Genomic DNA, 23,063 nt, shown 5'->3' on the forward strand with positions numbered 1-23,063 from the left:
CTGGGTTTCAAATTTGGCTTCCAGGACTGTCCCACAGGGTACTGCTGCAATCACAGTTCCTAAAGGGTCAGTGCTAAGTAGAGAATGCTACTGTACTGGAAGACACACAGCTCAGCACTGTTGTCTCAGTGCCAAAGTAAACTTGGAAAAGCTGGAAGGTAACAGTTTCTGGTTACCTTACATGCTCCACAATTATGTAACATGTTCCATAACATGTTCCATAGTTATGAAACACCTTCCCATCTGCCAGTACCAAGCAAGAGGATGATGCAAAAATCTAGTAGCATGGATGGTGTTATAAGATCTGCCAGAACTCCTGCGGTATGGCTGCCATTCAAAGGCAAGATGACCAATCTCTATCTCTCTTGCCTCATCTTTCATGGTATAAACCGACACCGGGGGCATTTCACCTAAAAAGCCCCTCATGCAACACCAAGAAATGTCTATTTTATCAGATCAGAACTGAAAGGAAGAAGGTCCTTCTGCTAATTGGCACAGAGCTCCTCTAAAAGCAGTATTAGACCCAGCTGATTCTTGACACTTATCTCTGATTTCTGATGGATGGGTAGATGCTCAAAGGTGGGTTAGAACATTTTTTACCATTTTGACTGGGTAAGCTGATCAATTCCCAGTCTTATCTCATGATGATTTTGAAGGGCTTCAAAACTTAGAGGCACACATGCCTCAGAAAATTCACATGTGGACCACAGTATCAAAACAATCTTTCAGGCTACCAGTGAGAAACCATAACCCTTCCAAGCACAACAAAATACAAAGTTTGAGATGTAGTCGAAAGAAATCTGCAAGAGGAAGGCACTCAGTCTTAGCAAACTGGATAAGAACAGCTGAAGAAGTACTGTAGAAGGTTAAACTCATACCCATATACTCTGATACTCTAAGTCAGAAACAGCAAGGCATGGAGTGACTTCTCAATGGGTAAAAACATTTTCCATGTTCAAGGAATAACAGCACCTATATCTTCATAACATGAGTAAATATGACAAAGTCATTCTAGAGTACAGTCTTTCTTCTCACTGCTAGAGTAAGAAGGCACAAGAAAGTTATGCCAAGACATCTTTCTTAGAGGCCAAACACTTGCATTTCAATAGTTCTTACCAAGTGAAGACCAAAAGTAGTACAACCAGTCTTTGTTGTAACAGGAAAACCATCTGGCTTCTGCTGTGACCTTTGTGCTGCATAAAAACTGGGCAACCTACACTCTACTCCCTTGGTCTAAATGTGTTTATGAGCTGACTCTCAAATGCTTTTGATGTGAAAACATGAGGAACGGGGAAACAGTTTCTAGCCTAACCTAAACAGGACTGGATTTCAAGTAGCGTGGCAAGTTCTCTGGCTGCCCAAGTCTTGGCAAATCTGCAAAAGAGGAAAAGAAAGTCCCAACCACTGCCCATGAGGGAGAGGCAAACTTGCTGACCTAGCTGCAGTAAGGCAGGTTTATAACATCTCCCCTGCTGCCCCCTCACATCACAGGATTTCAGGTAGTGCCTCTTCAGTATCAGAGGCTGTAAGGCAGATCTCATACAAGGGATTCTTCACTTGTTTGACAATGCAGCCAGCAAAAGAGGCAAAACAAGGTAACCAATTACTTGAGTCATACTAAGTGTCAAACAGGGTGCAATTTCAGGGAGGCAGACCAGTTTTCCAGACAACCTCCACATCAGCTTTCCAAGCAGTCAAGAGGAAACCGAAAAATACTTCTCCTAATTTGTAACCTAGGGATGACACCTATTACTGGAAAACAGTTATCATAGGAACTGCTCTCTTTTTTAGGGGATCATTAATTGCTTTGTCTTTGTCTCCCCAAATGTGGTCAACGCTGGGAAGGATATTAAACATTAACATGCAGTTCCTTTTTCTTTTTTTCTTCAAATAAAGCTGTAATGCCTGATCCAGACATCTATTGAAGTTAGAGAAACTACAGTCCTACAAAGGAGCCATTTTGAAAAGTTAAAAACATCTTTTGTGGTGCATATATGGAGTGCAGTGTTTTTATAAATTGGCTTGTCTGGAGGGACTAAACCAGTATGCAAGACTACCACCAACCATCTCAGTGTGATGGCTGTTGCATTCAAATTCATTTTCCAATTATTCTCTTCCTTGATCTATGAATTTGGTAGAAGCATTTCCCTCCTTGAAGAACTATGCCTTCTAAAAAAGGCTACTTAAGGACTTAACAATAAAGGCTTTTGCCTAGGGCAAGGGCCAAGCAGGTCTTGAAGAGAAGAATTTCCTCCTTTACCATATCACATTCTCAAGTGAAGTAGCAAAAAAATTGGACAAACCTGTTTTTAAGCAAGAAGCTATATTTGCTTAAACATCTGAAAAACCCCAACCAACAAACATCCACAAGCAGCTGCTCCAGCTCATGTTGAATTTTAGAAAGCTTACATGAAATCAGATTTAAAAATCAGTTCTCTTCTCCATTCACAAGAGAGGAAACACTCCTGGTAGATGATGTACTATTAATGGCCATACACTGCTCAGTAAAATTTAAGAGCTGATGGAATAATACCCTTCAGACTCAAGCCAAACCCCAGAAATAATAGGTAGCGCCTTGTCCTCAAGTTAAAGCATGCAGGCACATGCTCTAGACTTATCCTGGGCAGCGAGTACTATGTCCACATGCAGAAATCTTCCTTACACCACACCCACATGGAAGTGTCCCAGTCAAATTATCCATTTGGTGTCTTCCATTGGACTGATACTTTATCTCAATATGACCATAGAGTAGCTGGCAATTAAGTGGTCTCCTCCACTCCTGCTGATTTAGTTAGGACCTCTTCTAGTTAGCTGCTGGTCCACGATTACAGTTAACTCTGAGATCTCATCTCAATAAGGTACTCTGCTGATACTTCCACCTGCTATCTGAGGGGAGCTTAAGTATTCTAGTAAAAGAACCAAAACCAAAAAAAACAACACAGCTGTTTTCTGGGAAAAAAAAATAAATCACCTCAAGCCAAAATTTCTGCTGCTAAACATCATGCCACAATGAGCTAAGAGCAAGACAAAGCCTCACAGGCAGAGCCACTGGAACCAGCTACACTGGGAAAAGTACAGAAATTCTTTCACAGAGTAAAATCTTAAAAGCAAAAGTGGTGGAGGGGCAGGAAAGGCAAGAAGAACTATCCATGACTTTAACTCAGCCAAGCACAAACACCTTACCCACACCCTGTGTAGGCTAAAAAAATTCTGCTTAACTGGTACAATGAATCGTATTCTCCTCCTACAAGATCGAGGAATTAATGCTTCCTATTGCTTTTTAAAGATGCAGAGTTCAGCTCCTGTGCTTGTTTTGTACAAGCAACAGGAGCAGCTCTGATAAAAAAAACACAAGAATTTTCCTGTATTATGCTACTGATCTCAGCAAAGGGAGCTCTTTTGTGGCCTGCTCAATGGCCTCAACCCACATGCCAGAATTTAGAAGCTAAATTACATTATTCTCTTACTGTTCTGTGGGATGGGGTAAGCAAGGAGGGGTGATCACATTCCTCAGAAATGCAGTCAGTATATAAGTTTAAATTTACTATCTTTGAAGAGGAAAAACCTCAAAGCCAATTAAAGAACAGACAGTCAATCCTTTTGTAGAGCTGTGAGAACTCTGTTGCACCAGCAGACCTGGAGTCTGCTGTGTGTTACTGAAAGCAAAAGATTCTAGAGCATTCTTCCTGGAAGCCTGATCTATCTCATTACCTTAGAGAGAGGCAACACCCAGTCAAGAATGACCTGGAGGGAATAAGAATAATAAATCCATTTACTGACCAGAATCAGCACAAAAAAGAGAAATAAAAACCCTCTTCCACTCTTCTAATGTGGAATCCATTGCATGCTCTGCAGAAGTCGTATTTACTTCCAGCTTGTTAAACAACTGAAGGACTTTCCAGAAGATTGTTCCAAATACTTCTCTAGCTACGTGGTAGAAAAATAAGTATTTGAGCTCCTAGTAGCATCTGACAGTTACTGACAAAAGTCTACATTAGTGATAACTACATCTGGTCCATTACCAACTTAGATAACTTCATTAAAGAAAAAGGTCAAATCACCTAGCCTTCAAGTAACACAATTGTCCAAGATTCCTGCAGGATAAAAAAAGGAGAGTCTTTAGGATTCTGAAAGCTTATTTTGATGACTGCCTCCACACAAATAAGATTTCTATTAGTTTATTAAGAGTGCTGTACAAATACCTGAAAAACAGCTTCAAGCTCATGGTGAGCAGAAGCTACATATGTTTTAGTATTAAATCATAAATCTACTTTTAACAGGTAAGAATATAATTCAGGCAAAGGTTAAATAAACCTTTTCACCCCATTGAGAGCTTATAAAAACTTCACAAGACAGCCACTACATCTGCTAGCATACCATTCTGGGGACAGCAGATTGCTGCTTGATACAGTGCAGGAAAGTCCCTGTCTTATACTCAGCTTTTAGGTTCCTCTGGGAGGGTTAATTGCACTGTGCTACAAAACAAGCTAATAATTCTTATCTTTATGTAGGCTGGGAAAAGAGAAAACAAATGAAGTAATAAATTTGTTTGAAGACCAGACAAATACCTCTCCTTAAGTAAGCTTATAGAGCTAAGCTTCAAAGACTGCTGTAAGCCCGGTTAAGAGCCACTTCCTTTAAAAATTCAAATAGAGTTCAGCATGGGGGGAAATGCATTGGTCTCTAAAGAAAACATCACAAAATCAAATTAAACATGGAAAACACTGAAATCACAGAAGTAATGTTAGTACTAAAGAGTAACCTGACTGATACAATGTGAACAGTGCTACGTCTTGTTGAGATTTGAATACAGGATATACTTCAATTCTGATTTTCCTTCAAAGTATTGATATCAGTTTCAAAGGAAAAGATCAGATTGCCGTATGTACTGATACAAGTTACAACCAACAAACAAAGTAAAGACAGATCTGCATGTCACCTTATTTCCCCAGATCAGTGACACATTAAATGCACTAACACTTGTAAACTAGTCAAACACCGTGCTGAAAAAGGCTGATAAACAGTGAATCTGCATTCAGCTCAGCATTTTTCTCAAGTCTATTATAAAGATAATCCAGAGAGTAGCCCTTCAGGGGACAACCCTCCTAACCCCCTCAAAGGGGCTGTGAAGCGTTTGTTCTTCTATTCTTGGCACTGTGGGAGATGTGGAAGAGATTGGAAAGACAGTTTATCCACTGTGAGCTGCACACTGTTGCAACTTGCCTAGTTTCCCCACTATCCACAGAGTCAAATTTCCAAACCTCACAGGACAGCTCATAACATCTAATTGTCTCTTGACTCCCTTCCTGGTCAGATCAGACTTTAAACCTTCTTTAAATGTGCGTCAAGTAAAGATACAATCTTCCCTGGGAAAAGCAAAGGGCTGGAGCTCCTCAGGAGCAAGGAACAACACTGAAGTGGAGTTCAGTATGATTCTATAAATATTTAGCAAATACTTCGAGGCTACATCTGTAGCAGTAAGCTAAAAGGGTAAAAGAACACTCCACTGTTAGTTTAAATCAAAAGACCTGTGCCAGCTAGCACTCTCCCAGACAGTACCTGCCACTTCTCAGGGTGCAGTACAGGCTAAGGACTAATTCAGGTATGCAGACTAGATGCTGATATCCTGTTTTGGGGGAAATAAAAGCTAAACTATACTAACGTAAACTGAGCTGTGCCAGTTTGCCTTAGGCAGGTAAACAGACCTTGGCTCAGAACATTTTATTTATTTAGCATAGATGCTGCTCAAGTCTGTGCCAAGTGACACATTCTCCAGCTGCAGCAGAGCACACTTCTACCATATCATGGGACGACCAGCAGAAGCACATGAGATACACCACTGTTTTCCCAACTGCCCAGCATCGCTGCAGTTGCACAGGTGGCTTCTTAACATACAAGACCACACTGGTGTGCTAGCACTAGCAGCAGCAAGCCCTTTGGTAGCTGCTGGAACTGAGGCCACCATGCCTTATGACAGACAAATGAACAGGCCTGACAAGACTGTCAGCCCATTCCTGCTATTTATTAGTTACTACAGCTGCTATTTAGGGCCTGCTTTGTTTCTAGTGTAATGACACCTTACCCTATCCTGTCTTATTCAGGGTTAAAACAACATTCCTTACAAATCTTTACACTAGATCCCTCAAAGACATTGAGACTAAACATTTACTTGTAAGAATAGATATTGCTTCAGCGGTATAACTTGTGCTGCATTATAGAAGTTAACATCCCCAGTTTTCACACAGCTAACAACAGTTTTAGAATACTTTCCACAGTATCTCATGAATAATTTTCCAGGGTTGAAACATGTGATGTGTGCTGTGACTGCTGACCAGTAGAGGGAGACCGGACACTGCAGTCAAATAAAAATCCAAGGTAAAGTTTTTCAAAGGATGCCGTTGGAACACAACACACAACACAGATCCATTTTTTTCTTCTTCTGCCGTTGACTGCTACTAGTTTACACTAAAGGAGGCAAAAATGGAGCCCTTGTATATTCTGTGTCAGCTCTAACACCATTAAAAGTCTGAATTTAAATATGTGGAGAACTTTTTCAAGGCACCAGGCTTTTTTGTTTCTTTAATTTTTAAATTGGGCAAAACATTGGTTTGGGTAAGGGTGAAACAGATGCAGGAAAGGCAAATATCTGTGAAATCCTGTCAGTTTGAGAGGATTCATGAACACTGAATGTTCCAAAGCTGTGTATTACATTTTCAAAATAAGAACTGATACAAAGTCCTAAAGTACTGAAAAATAATGTATATACAAAAAATTTGTGTAAGTTTTTGACTATCCTTATTAGGTACCTTCTCCACCATGCACTCATTAGCTGTTTAAAAAATACCAAGCTATTCTATTTTTATATTCCAGACACATGTATGTGCATTGGCCACACTGATCAAGCTGAAGAAATATAATGTGCTTGTAAGATACTGAAGGTGTAACATTAGAACAAGATGCTAGGTAAAAGAACTACAAAGAGAAATAGTGAAGTATTTTAGAAGATCTCCTAGCAGTGTAGCCCAGGATGAGCATTCAAATCAACCTATTTTAATGTATTTTAAATACCTCTGTAATTTACTAGTTTTGCAGAATGTACGAAGTTGGAAGACAGTGCCAATGCTGTTAGAGGTCTACTGCTTTTTAGTCACATTAGGACTTTATAAATTAAAAGCAATGCAACTTGGATTAAACGTAATGGTGCAAAGTGAAAAACAAAAACGGTCTGGAGAAAAAAGCTCCTCACCAGTTATGCAGGTTCAAGATATGGCTCACATTTGTCATATACTAGTCTAGATGAGTAACTACAGACTCTCCTACCACACCACTGCTTTCAAATACCTGGAGAAGAAGACTGAAAATATCACCCCATGATCACAGACAAAGGCATGCCTTGTTCTTCTCCAGATGTAATCCATGACTATCACTAGGAATTCAAAAAAGACAGGGATTTTGGTGAAAGCTTTCCCAATCCCATTAAGTTGCCCACTTTCCTTTACGGTGAAAGTTCACAAGGTTCATTCACTCTCATTCTGCTTCTCCATAATTACCTCCCGCTGACTCACCAACTGGACATGAAACAAACTTCTTCACATTAATTGCTAGAGCTGTGTTGACATAATGCTATGAAAGCTGATACCTGGCTGGATCTTACGAAACCCATCAAGAGAGCTGGAGAATCCTAATGGAACGAGTGACTTGCCTCCATAGCTCCAAAATTAACATGTCCAGGGAATGAAGAATATTAATCTTTTGGATTGTGACAGTGACCGTGCTCAAGCCTTTGACCCCAGGTGACCACTGACAGCTTAATACTCAACAGGTTGCAGGTCATGTCAACAAGCTGCAGGTACCAACTCCCAACAGATTATCTCATATCTTGAGAATAAATATCCTCTGGAATCAAAACAAAGCTAATAGTCTTTGAGAAGAGCTGAAAGTGTCAGAACTACCATCCCAGATTTGACCTTTCATGTTCTGAGAGACAGAGAAAAATTTCAGAAAAGAAATGTGGCAAAACAGAGTAGAGTGAAGTATGGCTTAGTATTACACCTAAATGTAACAAGCTCTTCATTAGAGCTTACTGTGCTTGTATAATCAGAGTCCATGCGACTGGTGAAATGCAAGAACGGATGCAGTTGAAAGATTATATCAAAACAGTCAAGAAGTGGAATATACAAAGAAAATAAATAATGTGCACATTTCAGTTTTGTAGGACTGATGTATGTGTGATTGAAAGCTCCCCCTCTAAGACTAGAGGCATCTCTAAGCACAGATCAGGTGTCTTTTCACTACAAAATTCAGTGTCCAGTAAAGCACTAGGAAAAGAGAAGTGACCAATTCCATTGATAAAAACATGCTTAATTATGAAAGGTAGAAATCTGGTTTTCTAGGTGAAGGACTGAGACAGTGGTGACTGCTGCTCTCAGTGTTGCTTTCTCTCAACTACCAGATCAATTAGCAGCAGGTTCTTTGGCACACGGGCAGAATCTTAACCTTCCTCAAGTTTTACCATAATACTAGTACTGGATAGGATACCTACCTTTGAGGACTCAGCCAAGGTTATCAGAGGCAACACATTGCAGCCTCAGTGTGCTCAGAGTCTAAAGAGTCAAGAAATAAAGGAAACTCCCTCACTAGCAAGATGCCTGGATAATTGAACAAATCCACTGCTGAAGTTACAAAGCTGTTTTGTTTTGTTTTGTTTTTTACTGAGCAGTAACTGAAGCTCCAGTGTTTTTAGCCATGCTGCAGAACTCAAGGAGAATGCTGTTGGTCATTGTACAAATAGACATACATCTTGGTTCACCCCATTATTGTGCCTGTTGTGCAACGTAAGCTTTCCAGCGTTTAGATAACAGCATTAAATCTTGCATTATATATGATTATCTGATAAACAACTGTAAACATTTTGGGACGAAGTATCTATTATATAGCTGCCTCTGACTGTGGTAAGTTAAAAGTCTAATTGAGCAGTACATTCCAGACCAAAACCACTTAATGGACTTAGTTAGGCCAGAAGTGGAGTATCTTTAAAATGAAAAACATATAAAAACAAACAAAACCCAAAGTAAGGCAAAAAACACCAATTGCAAAATCCAGGAAACAAAAGAAAGCCATAGCTTTCTACCACACTGCTGAAAAGATTACTCTGTTTCTATAGCAGGCAGCTAATGCTTTCTTTTGGCAAACAAACTCTTCAGAAAGAGCCAGCAGTCTAGCAGATGATTTACTGATTAAAAGGAAAAATTAAAACATTTATGGAGAACCTAATAATTTGCGTAATTAAACCATCCATTTTAGTCTTAAATTGTCTTACCATTATAGCATGAAAAGGCTCAAAACACCTGGATAGTCTATTGCCCAGGGATCTTTACATAAAATGTCTTTAAGTTCTGATAGCCATAAAGAAGCCAATGTAAGTTTGGGGTCATTTAAAACTTTTTTAGATAGTGATACCAACTGCAAAACAAATTATATCCTCTTTCTATTCTGCTAGGAACTCTTGTCCCAGCTCCTCCTCTAGTATAACATAAAAGATACAATTCAAACAATATGAGTTTGTACAGTCAAAGCATAGAATTACAAGAGAATCTATCTTCAAGAGATTGAATTTAATTTAACACCCAGGAGACATTCATTTATGAAAAAAAGAACTGCAAGCAAAGAGACTGAAAGGAGAATACTCACTTGTAGCGTAGTGTCGAAGACAACAAGCTTAGAGCTTGTTGGAACAATGTCATAACACTTGTGTGACCTCATGAATCGCACATAAATGTCACTTTCCGATTCTTCAAGTGCTGCAAGTAAAAACATTAAGTTGCTTTACTTAAGTAACCTTAAAAAAAAGTAAAAACACGCCAGATCAACTCAATGCCGTTGCAGAAGGACAACCCTAAAGCAAAACTCAAATTCACACTTTCAGATCTGGACAAACGTAGTTTTGCACTTTGCATTTCAGACTCTTTCCTTTCAAATTAAGTATAACAAAGACAAAACGCATTGCTGATCCTCGATGAGAACAGACTACTGCACTGAAGAGTTATATTTAAAAATCATTTGTGTTATTTTCTACCAGCAAACTAGTGAAATATGCATCTCAACTCTACTTATGTACAGAGGAAGCCAGTTTAAAATTTAAATAGCACCCAGCTTGACTAACTCAAGCACCTTAAATGATTATTTCTCCAGCCTCACCTTTGTCCACTCCACTTTACACACCATAGTAGTTTTGCATTTTCTAAAGAGGCAGCAGGCAGGTTATGTAATGAGTACCATTCTCTTCAGACTACTTCACACATCCAACACTACAAAACCAGGATCCACTTGCTGGAATGGTTTTGGTGTGCCATGTCTGCAGCCAGGACACGCACTCCAGTTCACAGCAAATTAAATTTACTTTTCATTTGTCAGTTTAGATGCATATGCATACATTCTTCAGATCTGCTCAGGTATGTTAACTTATTTTTTCTACATCAGTTTGGTCTCCCATTCTTTACAGCAGGTACCTAGAACTTGGTCAAGGTTAACCCCTCCATCAGGTATGCATCCTTCTTGCCCTGTAAAATGTAGAGGAACTTGGCCTTATGTTAACCTTTTGACAAGTGGAGAAAGAAAAACCAAAAAACATTGAAATACCTACTGACCATTGAAGAACTTCATATTAGGAAGCTAAAGATCTCCAAATCCTTGTTTGCTAGATCTGCTCAAAATCTATCATCTAGCACTGGACAAATTATTTGCCCCTTCCACAGAGTGGCTCATAACAACTTCTTTTAGTCCAACTCTACAGAATCCAAAGCTGGACCTCCACTGCAAGTGGCCACTCTAGGATTCAGGCAGTGTCTTCTACATATTAAGCAAGTCCTTCATGTCCAACTGTCATTGCTCTTAAAACAAAACAAACACCTTCTCCCCACTGAAAAACAAGCAAAGTGAAACAGAATTTCCACAGGAATACAGAAGAGAGTCCAGCCAGGAGGAAGCAAAAGAAAAACAAAATTGTTGGATTTGTGATCCTATAAAGGTCAGGACCAGAAGTGAAAATAGCAAGAGCTAGGAACAATTGGTAAGAGATTAAGAAACTGTGTGAGTCTTCTATACAGGTCCTCTCACCTTCCAGAGGACAAACTCACTGCTTTTGGTTGTATCCAACCACCACTGCACGGCAAATACAAATAATCAAATATAAACATCCTAATCTCCATTAGGATATTTCTACTTTATTACCTATTTACTTTCTAGTTTACCTTGTTTTCTGATAAAGGCTCATCCTTTCTAGCTATTATGAAGCTTCTGCAGTCTTATCCAGTAACTGCAAAGCAGTGGTCCCCTCCAATGGACAAGAACAGATGCCTTCCAGCTTGACTTAAAATCTCACTTAAGTCTCTGCATGTCATCTCTGATCTGCACAGAGATCACCCTATGACCACACAGGAGCTGTGAATATACACCAGCCATGCTTTCACCATAGGGTCAGTAACACAGTCAGATGTTGATATGACAATGGTATACTACATGAACTACAACATCTCTGCTCCTGCTTGCAAAAGTAACTGAGGTGACTGAGGTATCCAAAACTAGATATGCAGAAGCCCCAGTTACACTAATTTAAATGCTTAAGATGTCCTAAGCTGTGCCACAGAGGAGAAGGACTACTTGCTACAGTCTAGCTTCTTAGATCAGGGACTTCCCAAGTCGTCCTCCTCCTTGAAAACTGAACCAGAGTCACAACAGTGCTAAGCACCATCTGTCCTTGACATGTCAATTGTATTCCGTCTCCCTTGGTCAGGTGCCCAAAGTATGCCTTTCCCATATTGCTTCTGCAATAACTTTTGCCAGGAGTGGGAAGATGGAAAGGCATTAGACTATTGTAATTGCCCTAGCATGACAAAGGCAGTTGCAGATAAATGTTACGGAGTATATCTGCCTGACCTTAGCTCTAGACCAAGACTTAGGACACTGCCTCCAGCCAAACCTCAGCTTTCTACAGCTCATGATCTGGAAAGCAGTTGGCTCAGACAAAGCAGATTCTCAGCAGGAGGCATCTTAATCTAGAGCAGGATCAGGGGAGAAGAGTCCACTAATAATTAGTTGAATGTTTATTTCCATGTGGGTGTTCACTCATAAAGGTTATTTCTTGAAGATTCATCAGGAAGTTATTTCGCAAGACAACATTCTCCATGTGCACCCCCTCTCCCCCAGGTTTCATCATACAGCCTTTTACAGAGTAAATTCTCTTTCTGCTTCAGTATTATATTTATTCTTACAGGTAGAGATCCTTTAAAGAGTGGAGATCCATCTATTTGTACTTCTGCCACTCTATTCCCCTACTTTATTCACTTAAGATCAACTGAATTTTACTCCCTTCCTTTCTCCCACCCTTCACTCTAACATGAGGCATCCTTTAACTTATTTCAGGCAGTAAATATTATTTACAAAAACATAGCAGCTTTTTTTTCTTATCAGTTTAATTATTTAGCAATACTGACTCAAGACATTGCAGTGGGACTTGGTACTAAGTATAACTGTCTATTTAGAGAGCTCTAAGGTAGAACTATCATCTGAACACTCATCACAAATGAAAGGGAAATTTCTGCAGCATTACTGAAGCCATCTCCTCAGAGATCCACTGAAAAAATACCTTCAGTTCCACTCATAGATTTGCCACCAGGCAGGGCACTTTTCTACTGTATCTTTCCCTTCAGAATGTCAAGGCCTTGAAAAGAAGAAACAGAAGAGGAAAAAGAAGGGTCTGCAAATAGAGAACAGTAACATGCAGTAAGGTCAATACATATTGAAAAGCTTCCAAAGACTGTGGCATGAAAATCTACAGAAAGTTCTTCAGAAGCATCTGCTGCAACCCACAGGATGTATTTCTGTGCTGTGTTCACACTGGGCTGACCCAACAAGATCCTAGACCATACATGCTTCCCAATTTCAATAATACAGAATAATGACTTTTCCTATTATATTAAGTATTATAGCTATACTACATTCCTTGTATTTCTGCACTGGTATGCAATAACATTTCAAGTTTAGTCTGTGTTTTCAGAAGTGCTTGTTTGAAAAGACAGAGGATTCCATTGCTCTCATTGGCTTTGAAAGGTTAATTCCACCACAGACCACTACCATTCTGCTGCAGCTCTACAGCACCCCTGCTCCTCATGGTCAGATTGAGAGCTGGTAGCTCTAGTAATTCTTAAGTAGCTGAAGAACACAAAGAACCCTTCTTATGGAACTAAACAACTGTTTGTATAGCTGACATTTCTAGGTTTACTATGAAGTTAACTGCCAAATTTTAAAAGCCCTTAAAAAAGCAGGGAGGAAGGGGCCAATAGAAGTATGTAAAAAATATACTCAGCTAACTGTCTAGCCTGGTGAACACTTTAGAGGAAGGCAAGAAACCAAGAATATACACAACAAATCCACCATCCCCCCTGACTTTTAATTAGAATCTGTCTGGGAAACTGAGCAACTCTAAAAGCTCAAAGTTTTCTTACAGCAGCAGGAGCAAAGCACTTCCAGGATCCACTACTAAACACTTCAGCTTGACTGTTAGCATAACCACCTCCCCTCAGCCAGTTCAGGTGGTGGATAAGAGGAAATAGCAAAGGGAGTAGAAATGCACTTTTGTGATATTCTCACATATACTACATAACCTAGTTACCAGAAAAAAAACCTTTTCATTTACTGCACACATACATTTCTGTACTTTAGGTTACTACAAGTCACACTCCTGTTTTTAAAAAAGCCAAGTCTTGTGCTGAATATCACATTTCAGATGTTAGAGAACTGAAATGTTACAGTTAGAGATAAAAGGTATTTTTTCATCCCATTGCTTACTACAGAACTGATCCAACAGCAATACATTAAGTGAAGCTTATCAGTATAATTATACTGATAAGCTTTACTAAAGGAGTGTTATACAAATAAATGCACTCCATATTATTTATTCTCTTATATCACTTAAGTAAAGTAAGTTTTTTGTTAACACAGAAGAAAAAATTTAGACAAACACATACCATCAGAGTGAAAAATGGAATCTAAGAGCTGTTCATGTGCTTCTGGCTTCAGCTGCAATTTAAAAACATTTTTTCACGTCCCCAGCCAGCAATCCTTTGTCAGCAAATACAGAATAACTACCTTTTCAAAGGCCAGGTGTAAAGATGTGCCTCCACAGCAGTATAAGCAGCATCATGACACAGTAGGAGCAGCTGCTGACACCTTTACACTGGCTATGTGTTTCCATTCCCTCCCTCACACTGCTTCTCGATTAATACAAAACTGTTCCACCACAAGTTGGGGTGAGGGGCTTCCTGATACTGCTGGTTTTAGGTCTATTCAGTTCCCATATCTAGCTATGTGGCAATCAGATTATTCCTGCCCTTTCATTACATTGGAAGCTACCCAGTACAAGGACACCATCCTTGCAGTGGCAGCTAGCCATTTGATCAGCTTATTTATGTCAAATGATGCCAGAGACACCAGGGTGACTAATCACTTGAATAAACCAACACGAGTTACTCTCTTCCTACTGTTAGAGATAACCCTTGTCTTTCACCTGTTTTATGCTCTGCCATCATTAACCTTGTAAAGTGCTCTTTTGTCTGCATTTTTATCTGAAAGTTGTCACCAAAACCAGCTACAAAGTTTCTGTTCACCTCCAGTGTGAACTTACTGAATGAGTTCCTTAATATCCATGATAACCCCTCCTACAACTTCAGCTAGAACTACTAGATCTCCTTCATTGTGGAAGTCATTAACACACCACCTCTAATAGACCTGAAAAAACAACCAGAAAGGATATAGTTAATCCACTTCAAGAGCAACAGTGACACTAAGACTCAAACTATTCCTCAGATGTCTCTACAAGATCACCAAAACCTCCCAAACCGTAAGTTTCAAGGGAAATGTAGGTATCTGAATGAAGAAGTGTGGTTTCAAGAACAATGTTCTAGGAAGCAATCTGTTCAGGTCAGATTTCCTCAGCATTCCTCAGCTAAGGGACAGACAGGAACAGATTCTGAAAAGGATTCCAGTGCTATGCTTTGTACAGCATGTTGCTACGATCATAAGCATCAGCTTTACATCAACTTACATTCTGCAAGATAAATATAACTGAATAGATTTTTATATAGGTTCGAATTATATCCAGACAAATGAAAAAGTACATGGTGTATCCTGTGAAAAGTATGGGAACTGAGGGACTGGGAGAGAAGAACAAGAAACTGCAATTTTGTCACAGAAAAATCAGTAAGAGGGCACGACTTTTCAGTCTCCTGAGCTGTCTGCCAAAGAGACAAAAACACTGAAAATAGTGAACAAGAAACAAGACACCAAAGCTGAATCAATGTCAGACTCTCTGGGAGAAAAATAGTAACATAGTAAAAGAAGGGGAAGCACAGAAAAAAGAAGTGAAGGTGCAATGTATCATTTGGTTTCTGATTATTCAAGAGGAAACTTTTCTTAGGATAAAAAACCCAGACACCAGAATAACCCCCCATACAATCAGTCACAGGATAAGACTGAGTGGTAAATAAAGATGGAAGAAGTGGGAAGGGATGTTTACAGGGGATGCCTACCCTAAGTAGCAGGAGATATATAATAATTAAGGTTTTAGAACATGCTCAGCACAACTTTGCTGTCCAGATAACAACCAAGGCTATCAAAGGACTACTTCAAACTGTAGAGGGGAAGAAAAAAATGAATAGGTTTAAAGTTTAATACATAAGAATTAACACGATGACAGTGATAGAAGTTGACTATTCTATCACAAGCTGAAGGGAGTTCAAGTGCAGGGAGTCAAAAAGAAAGGATGTACTGACAGAGACTTTTTTTTTTTTTTTCTTTCTGAAAGCTGCAAAGAACTTTAAACTGTCCTGGCAGACCACACATTGAAGTTACACTGTAGCATTATTCAGGCACCCACAGGCTATATGATATGGATGTCGCAGATTGCACGTTTCCCACCCAGATATAAAGGAATGCATGAGCTGGAAGCTGAAAGAAGAGCATAAGTTTACAGATGTAAGATACTCTGATCCAAAGAAGTGATAGGAAATGTATCTAAAGATCAGTATCAGAAGCTTCTTCAGTGATGAAATATGAATTCAATTACATATTACAGCATATGTGACAGGATAAATAGGATTTTTAAAAGAAGCTTGAGCACACATTAGAGTAAGCAAACTCTACCCTGCAAACAGTATGTCATCCTACAGACAGGAAGACTGTCTAGAGGTACACAAAACAAAAGGCATATTTCTACCCACCTATAAAAGACAGCTCACCAAAAACAAAGAAGAAAGCCCATGAGATATCAAGAACTGTTCAGCCTAATCAGTTTTTACTCAGGATGAAGCGATCGACTTGATGAAAAAGAGGGCAAACATCACAGTATGCTTGAGAGACTGATCTCACAGCAAGTTTGGAAACCAAGGTGGGAAAAAGGAATGGGAGAATCACCATGAAGTAGCTGCGTAACAAGCTGTGGGGAACGGTCCATCTTCTCTCAATCCCAGTTGCACCAAAGCTAGTGAAATGTTTATTTTTTTATTCAGTGTGTTTGCAAGACAGGATGACAACTGTGTGTTTTTAAGAAGATAGGAGCTCCAGTTCAAACTCTACTCAAAGCTGGAACATTTCCAATGTCCACCTTATGCAAATCAACTAGTGCAGAATAGTAAGTTCACACTACAGCTCTTCGGTATGGGTGAGGTTCAGGACATTCTCCCCATTTCCACAAAGCTTTACAGAACTAAGGTTTGGCTTGAAACCTGCATTTCTGAGAAATTAAGCTTACACTGATTATCATGTCCAAGAATTATTGAAGGAACATGGAAAGGAAAGAGGTCTCAGTAACAAGAGAGACATCCTGACCACATGTGTTTAGTTTTCTACAAATTGCTCTGGAAGAGCTTTTATCAGTAGCTAAATACTTCACAGGGAAAACATTGCCAGGGAGTCTCAGAGGATCAAGACTTCATTTCATGGAGCATTCTCTTTAGTGATCTTCTAACCAAGAATAAAACATGCTTTGAAGAGTTTGTAGTACAAGCTAGGAATCGTTGCAAGACTTCAAGCCTCACAATATCTTCAAACTGAATTAGTAAGTGGTTTGGAGTTAACATGATCTTTCAGAGAATATCAGAATCAGAAAGGAACCCCTCAATTGGATGATTGCAAATTAGGGGCATGACTGAACACTACTAAGACAGAACTACCCTGTTATTAATTTGATTTGTTACTGCAGAAGTAGGGAAGAAAAGGAAGAGTTTGCTTAAACAAAATAATCAAACAAAAAAGCCACCCCAGCTGTTAGAGAGCTATTAACGCATTCCAGAAGCTGGTTAGACAGAACAAAGCAACCTCAGGACACTGTACAGTCTCCTTCCTTAGAGGTCCTAAATATGGAATGAGACAAGTGTCTGCAATTGCATAAGCACGTCGTGCTTTACTGAAGAACAAGAAAGCCTATTAGCTCCTGAGAATACTTCAAAAGATCCACTTTTCTGGTTTTGAGGCTTAAATATCTCCACTTCTTCAAACTTTAATAGCAGCTAAGACTTGTAAGAGAAAATTAATACAAATAGCTGTCTGAAACAATGAAAAAAAATCAGATTGTTTTTTCAATCTTCCTTGTATTCGTAGCACGCTTCAAAGTCCTGTACTGAATTTTCTCATTTTTTTGAGAAAAGTCCTAGTAAATGGGATGAGAAGTTAACACATCTTTTTTACTGCAGCTCTCCACTGGCAGTGTAGATAAGCAAATCATCACATGAGATTTGAGGCAGACAAATGTGATGAGCAGTTTAAGAAACTTCACATTCCACAGCTAATCATGGTAACTCTTAAGTTTCTCGTCCAGGCAGGCAGAGAAACTTACTTGTTTACAAGCAAAAGCTGCCTTGTTTGGGGACTAACTGGTAAGACAGTATCAGAAGTCCAAGTGAGTACTTTTGAAACAGCCCACTGCCACTTAAATGGACTTGTGGTCAAACTTAGAAATGAGTGCTTTGAGGAAAGTTTATTCACAAAACCACGGTGATGTAAGGTAGCAGCTTCAGCCTACTACCTAATAATGCTTTGAAGTTTTTCACCAGAATAAAGAATAAGTCAACCTGATGAATTTTCTAAAACCTGTTCAGATCTTCCCTTGACAACAAGCACCACGATTTCCCCCTAAGCATCCCAAACCAAGATCTAATTTAAGATGTCTGGAATGCAGGCATGCCCTTCAAGATTGCGAGATGCGGGCCACAAAACACAAGAGACTAAAAATGGTATTAAGCCTGTGAATACTAGTATCAGGAACCATGCACTGGTGAGCCAAATTCAAGGAAAGTTTAAGGTATGTAATTAATGAAAAAATAAACCAGCCTGTATGCTTAGTAGCTATACTGGAGGACTGATAAACAATTTGAACTTTTGCTATTTCTTTAAAGCAAACTTAAGTCCTCCTCCATTCACAGTCCGCACACACTTTATAAAAGAGCTACTAGCCATTTAAATCTTTTAGAAATTAGCTTAAGATCAAACCTAAACAAGCAGCTTAACCAAAGTATTATTCACAAGACAAGCATTTTCAAAATGAATACACAGTATCTTCACAATCCATGGTCGTATCCTTACTAAATAGGGCAAGTATCTAATATTTAGGAGATCCTCCACTGAAGACTAACAAACTAAACTCAAAGCATGAATTATCTAATGCTTTAAGGAATAAATACATATTTAGTCTTCAGGACTTTGGACTATGTTTGCTAGAGAAACAGTTTTGTCAGGTCTAATAAACTGTTAGTCTCAAATCCTGAATGACTACTTGCAGCATCTTAATTCAAAGCTTTTAATAATTCAGTATGTACATTTTCATTTCTCTCCAGTCTCCACTTAGACATTTCCTCTCCTTCCTTCCTTGTGCATGCCAACATTCTCTAAATAGCTATTATTGCCATTTCTTAGTACAATGTATGAATCTGTATGCACACTTCAATAGATTATGAAGTGTTTTATTTCAATATACCACTCTAGGGATTTACCTAATGGTAGGTGTAGCTTGGAGCTATACAGAATCAGCAGTTTCCTTAACTGAAGTAGGTGAGATCCCCACCTCAATACAGTATATTCAGATATGTTCTTCTATTGATCCATTCTCTACACCACAGACAAACTTCAGCTTCACCCAAAGCTGATCTTGCTCTGAACTCATGCATCCACAAAGAGCTTTAGGTTTTTTTGTTTGGTTGCAGTTTGTTGCTGTTGTTTTTTGGTGTTATCTCAAAAATACTAGGGTGTTCAACCAAGACTATGGCAGGAGAGATAAATGCAATTGCTTGTGTATAGCAAAGCATGGCAAAGCTATAGCTATTCACCTTCTGCATCATGGCATTCAGAGCCTTCTACCAAAGGCAACCACACAATCCCTTTCACTGAATGATCCCATTACACCCTGAAGTGCTTCAAAGCATTAGAAGTCTACCCTAAAAGCTCACTCCTATAGTAACTACGCTGGATGTTAGAGTATTATTTCAAATATATTATATTATTATATATCATTATATAGGAAGAGTTTCTACCCATTTGCTCTTGTGCTAATGCTGCTCTTCAGTTAATTTTCCTCCTTGGAGTCTGCCCCTTTCCCACCACTTGCAGGATGTTTTCATACACCCAGTGTTACCACATCCCTTCTTGGCTTTCCTTTTACTAAGCTAAATGAGCAAAGCCTTTTCATTTCCTCCTTTAATGCAAGTTCTATATTCTTGGCCTGATTAATTACCCTTTTCTATGTCTATCCCAGTTTGCTTCCTTCTCCAGCACCTCAGACACCTTCTTCCCTTGTGTCTTTGCATCAGTAGAAATTAATCAAACTAAGCAGCAGAAAAGAATAACCCAGTGCAAGGGAAACAAGGAAGTTTGATTCTGCTTCTAAAAACACCCAGTGTCAGAATTAAATAATCACAAGAGACAGACAAAAGCAAAATAATGTTGTCAAAAAAACTTGTAAAAAACCTACCCTAAAAAAGGCTTAAAAGAACTTGCATTACAAATAAAGTCTACAGAGTACAAAAATTGCTTTCAGACAAAATGTAGGAGTGCCATTTAATTTCTGCCAGTCTAAATTGGAGAAGTTTAACTAGTGACAGAATTCTTCACCAAACTGGTTCACATAAAGCAACGAAATCCATATAAAATGCAGCACAGGAGGAAAGAGTATAAAAATAAGTTGAATTTATTAAAATATTACTTGCAAGCTACCTTGAAGATATTCACATCACATTGAAAAACCTCTTAGACGTGGTTCACTCTCAGAAGGACAGGGTTATTTAAGCTTTCCTAAGCTCTGTCTGGATGCCAAGCTGGACACCTAGAAGTCACATCCAACTTTGCTCTAACACAGTTATACTTGTATTTATATTACATTGCTTTGGCTATAAGTTAATAATAGCCATTGGTGCAATGCTTCCACAGAAGGATTTGCTCTAAACTCCCAAATTTTCCTTTTTAAATCTTCTCCACTTGCAGAAGAGCCACAGTAAAGCCCACCACAACATGCACCCAAAGGCAGCCTCAGTATGGAAGTACATTTTGTTTCAAGATGCAAGAACAGTTATGAAAAGCAGTATAAACTCTTGTACTTATTTTGGAAATGCTACATTTCTTAAGATGTTTCCAACTTACCTACTTCTCCCCAAACCCATGTAATGCTAGCATAGTCCTAAATTCTGGAAGTCAAATATTCAATTTAATGAAGTAACTGCAGACAGCTTAAGTGCTGCCCAAAGAGCAAGCTCCTAACAAAAAGCAGTGCTGCTGTAGGTGATATGACTTAAAGACAGGCTCCACAAAGCCCTGTGATGTCCACCCTCAAGTTACAGAAAACACATTACACATCACAAAAAGTCCTATCTTAAAGGACAGTCATGTCTGTTTCAGATGATTAGTAAGCAGAAACATCTCTTGTGATTGTTTAGTGGCAGCTAGAGTAAACCACCTTGTGCAGAAATTCCACTATCATTCTTGTCACGTTGGCATTTCTTCAGTTTAAACCAAGTCACCTTCAATTAGTACTTAGTCATGCCCCAAGGCAGTATGTCTTCCAAGAGCACTGACTGGACCACAACAAAATCTAGCAGTTGGGGTTATCAAACTACCAGTACAACAATATTGGTTCACCCACACTCTCCTCCCTGTATATGCAGGGCACTGGAGAAGTCTATCAGCAACTAGAACGTTGCTGACTACCACCTAGGAAGCTTCTTGTAGAAAGGACTCCATGATCACCCTGGTCAATCCTAGTCAACAGCATCTTGCAATCATCTATAAGGCAACATTGATACTGCCACATTCTCCACATCTGTCACTAATCAAGCACACAGTGCTGTAGAATCAGCATCTCTAAATCTGGAGGGTCTCAGGACACTTGGAAGTTGAGGTGATGTTGTCCAAAGCCTCTGACCTGAAATCAAGCAGTTGTTTACCACCCATGATAGCCCAACTATCAAACCAAACAGCTTCTGGATCAAGGAAATTCTGTAAGAAAGTTACCATAGAATGGATAAGGTTGGAAGGGACCTTAAAGATCATCAGGTGCCAACCTCCCTGCTATGAGCAGGGACACCTCACACTAGACCAGGGTGCACAAAGCCTCATCCAACCTGGCCTTGAACACTTCTGGGAAGGGGGCTTCCGCAACCTCCCTGGGCAACCTATTCCAGTGCCTTGATAATTATTAGCAGAGTTGACGTTGTCCCTCATCATTCAGATGAAAGTGACAGCAGTAGATGGAGGACTAGTAAAGGTTATTGTAAAACAGTACTTCACATCGGCCATCAGGTACTAACACACATACATACACCTGAAGCAATAATGTTTTTCAAGTTGTCTTAATATTCCTCCTCACAGACAGCTGTTGGTCATTAGTTCTTTCACCTGAAACGTAATGTTTGCAGATCATGCAGGTGCAACACTACCTGGACTCAAACAGCCCCAACATCTCTTGTAAAACTGTTTCCAGTTGCAGCTTTGCCAAAGCAATTACATGGACTTGTTGCCCTAGTAAGCATTTTTCCATACTTTTTTTCTAGGAAGTCTCAGCCAGAAAGGTTTCGCTGTTTCCAAGAACAAGTCAGGGAAAATAAATGTTTTGACCACATTAAAATTTTACTAAAGCTTTTCCATCAAGAAGCTCCTGCACCCCCCAAGACCCAAGGCAGAGAGTTTCAGAGCACACCCTGTGTAACAGGGCTGTACCTTTTGCTGTACTAACATACTACTTCCCAGATTAGTAAGGCTTAAAAAGTTTTGTTGCCTGAGTAAGAATGCATGCTTTAGCTGCTATGATCTTGTTATTTCCTAGTCAAGACAGAGTAGGGCTTTCCTCATTGTAAGACTAAACAGCATGCTAAGAGTAAGAGTTGTGTCTTACATAGGAGCAAGACAAGAGTCAGGGCTGCCTGGAGATAGAGAGCACTGTGCTGACAAGAATCACCATGTGCAATACTTACAGATGTGTGTGTGGATTGCAAGAACAGTCTTCATCTAAGACAACAAAACTCGCAGTAGCTTCGTTTGCACTGCTCAGTTGAAGTTTTATACTTTCAATTACTCATAATTTTCATCTTTCAACTTTGAAGATGGAAGTTTCCAGGAGAAAAACAAAGATCTGTGATGTTACTTTACAGCAAACTGGCAGACAAAGGACATGAGGCTACCTAGGACAGCAGGGTGCTTGATCATAGTTTCTTGCATGAACTAAAGCTGAATATTCAAATAATCTAAATATGTTATTCTTTAACAACTCTGGTAATCACAGGAAAGCCCATTGATATAAGTTTTTGCAAAATTACAGAAAATATAAGCTCAGTAAACTCAGTGGAATAAGCAGTTGCCTATAGTTTCAGTGCTCAGTATCACTTCAGAACACAGCCAGGACAAAGAGCACTAAGAATAACATTTTTTAGAGTGCGCTATTGTGCATCTTATATTACAACACAAAGTAACTCTAAAGCAAGAAGAGAAAATAATCTGAATCTCTAAGACCACATGAAGTCTATTAGTACCAA

At 39.2% G+C, this 23,063-nt stretch overlaps 1 protein-coding gene across 3 annotated transcripts in view; it reads right to left on the reverse strand.

Annotated features, from left to right (window-relative positions):
• The window catches only part of PRKAG2 (protein kinase AMP-activated non-catalytic subunit gamma 2), a 225,423-nt gene that overhangs the window by 22,557 nt on the left and 179,803 nt on the right, over positions 1 to 23,063 (reverse strand). For all 3 annotated transcript variants that reach the window (XM_051612435.1, XM_051612434.1, XM_051612436.1), the window contains one exon: positions 9,691 to 9,800. In XM_051612435.1, coding sequence (XP_051468395.1) covers positions 9,691 to 9,800 — 110 coding nt within the window. The remainder of the gene's footprint in view (positions 1 to 9,690; positions 9,801 to 23,063) is intronic.

This window comes from Apus apus, chromosome 2, assembly GCF_020740795.1.
Source record: "Apus apus isolate bApuApu2 chromosome 2, bApuApu2.pri.cur, whole genome shotgun sequence".
In the NCBI taxonomy this organism is placed as follows: Eukaryota; Metazoa; Chordata; class Aves; order Apodiformes; family Apodidae; genus Apus; species Apus apus.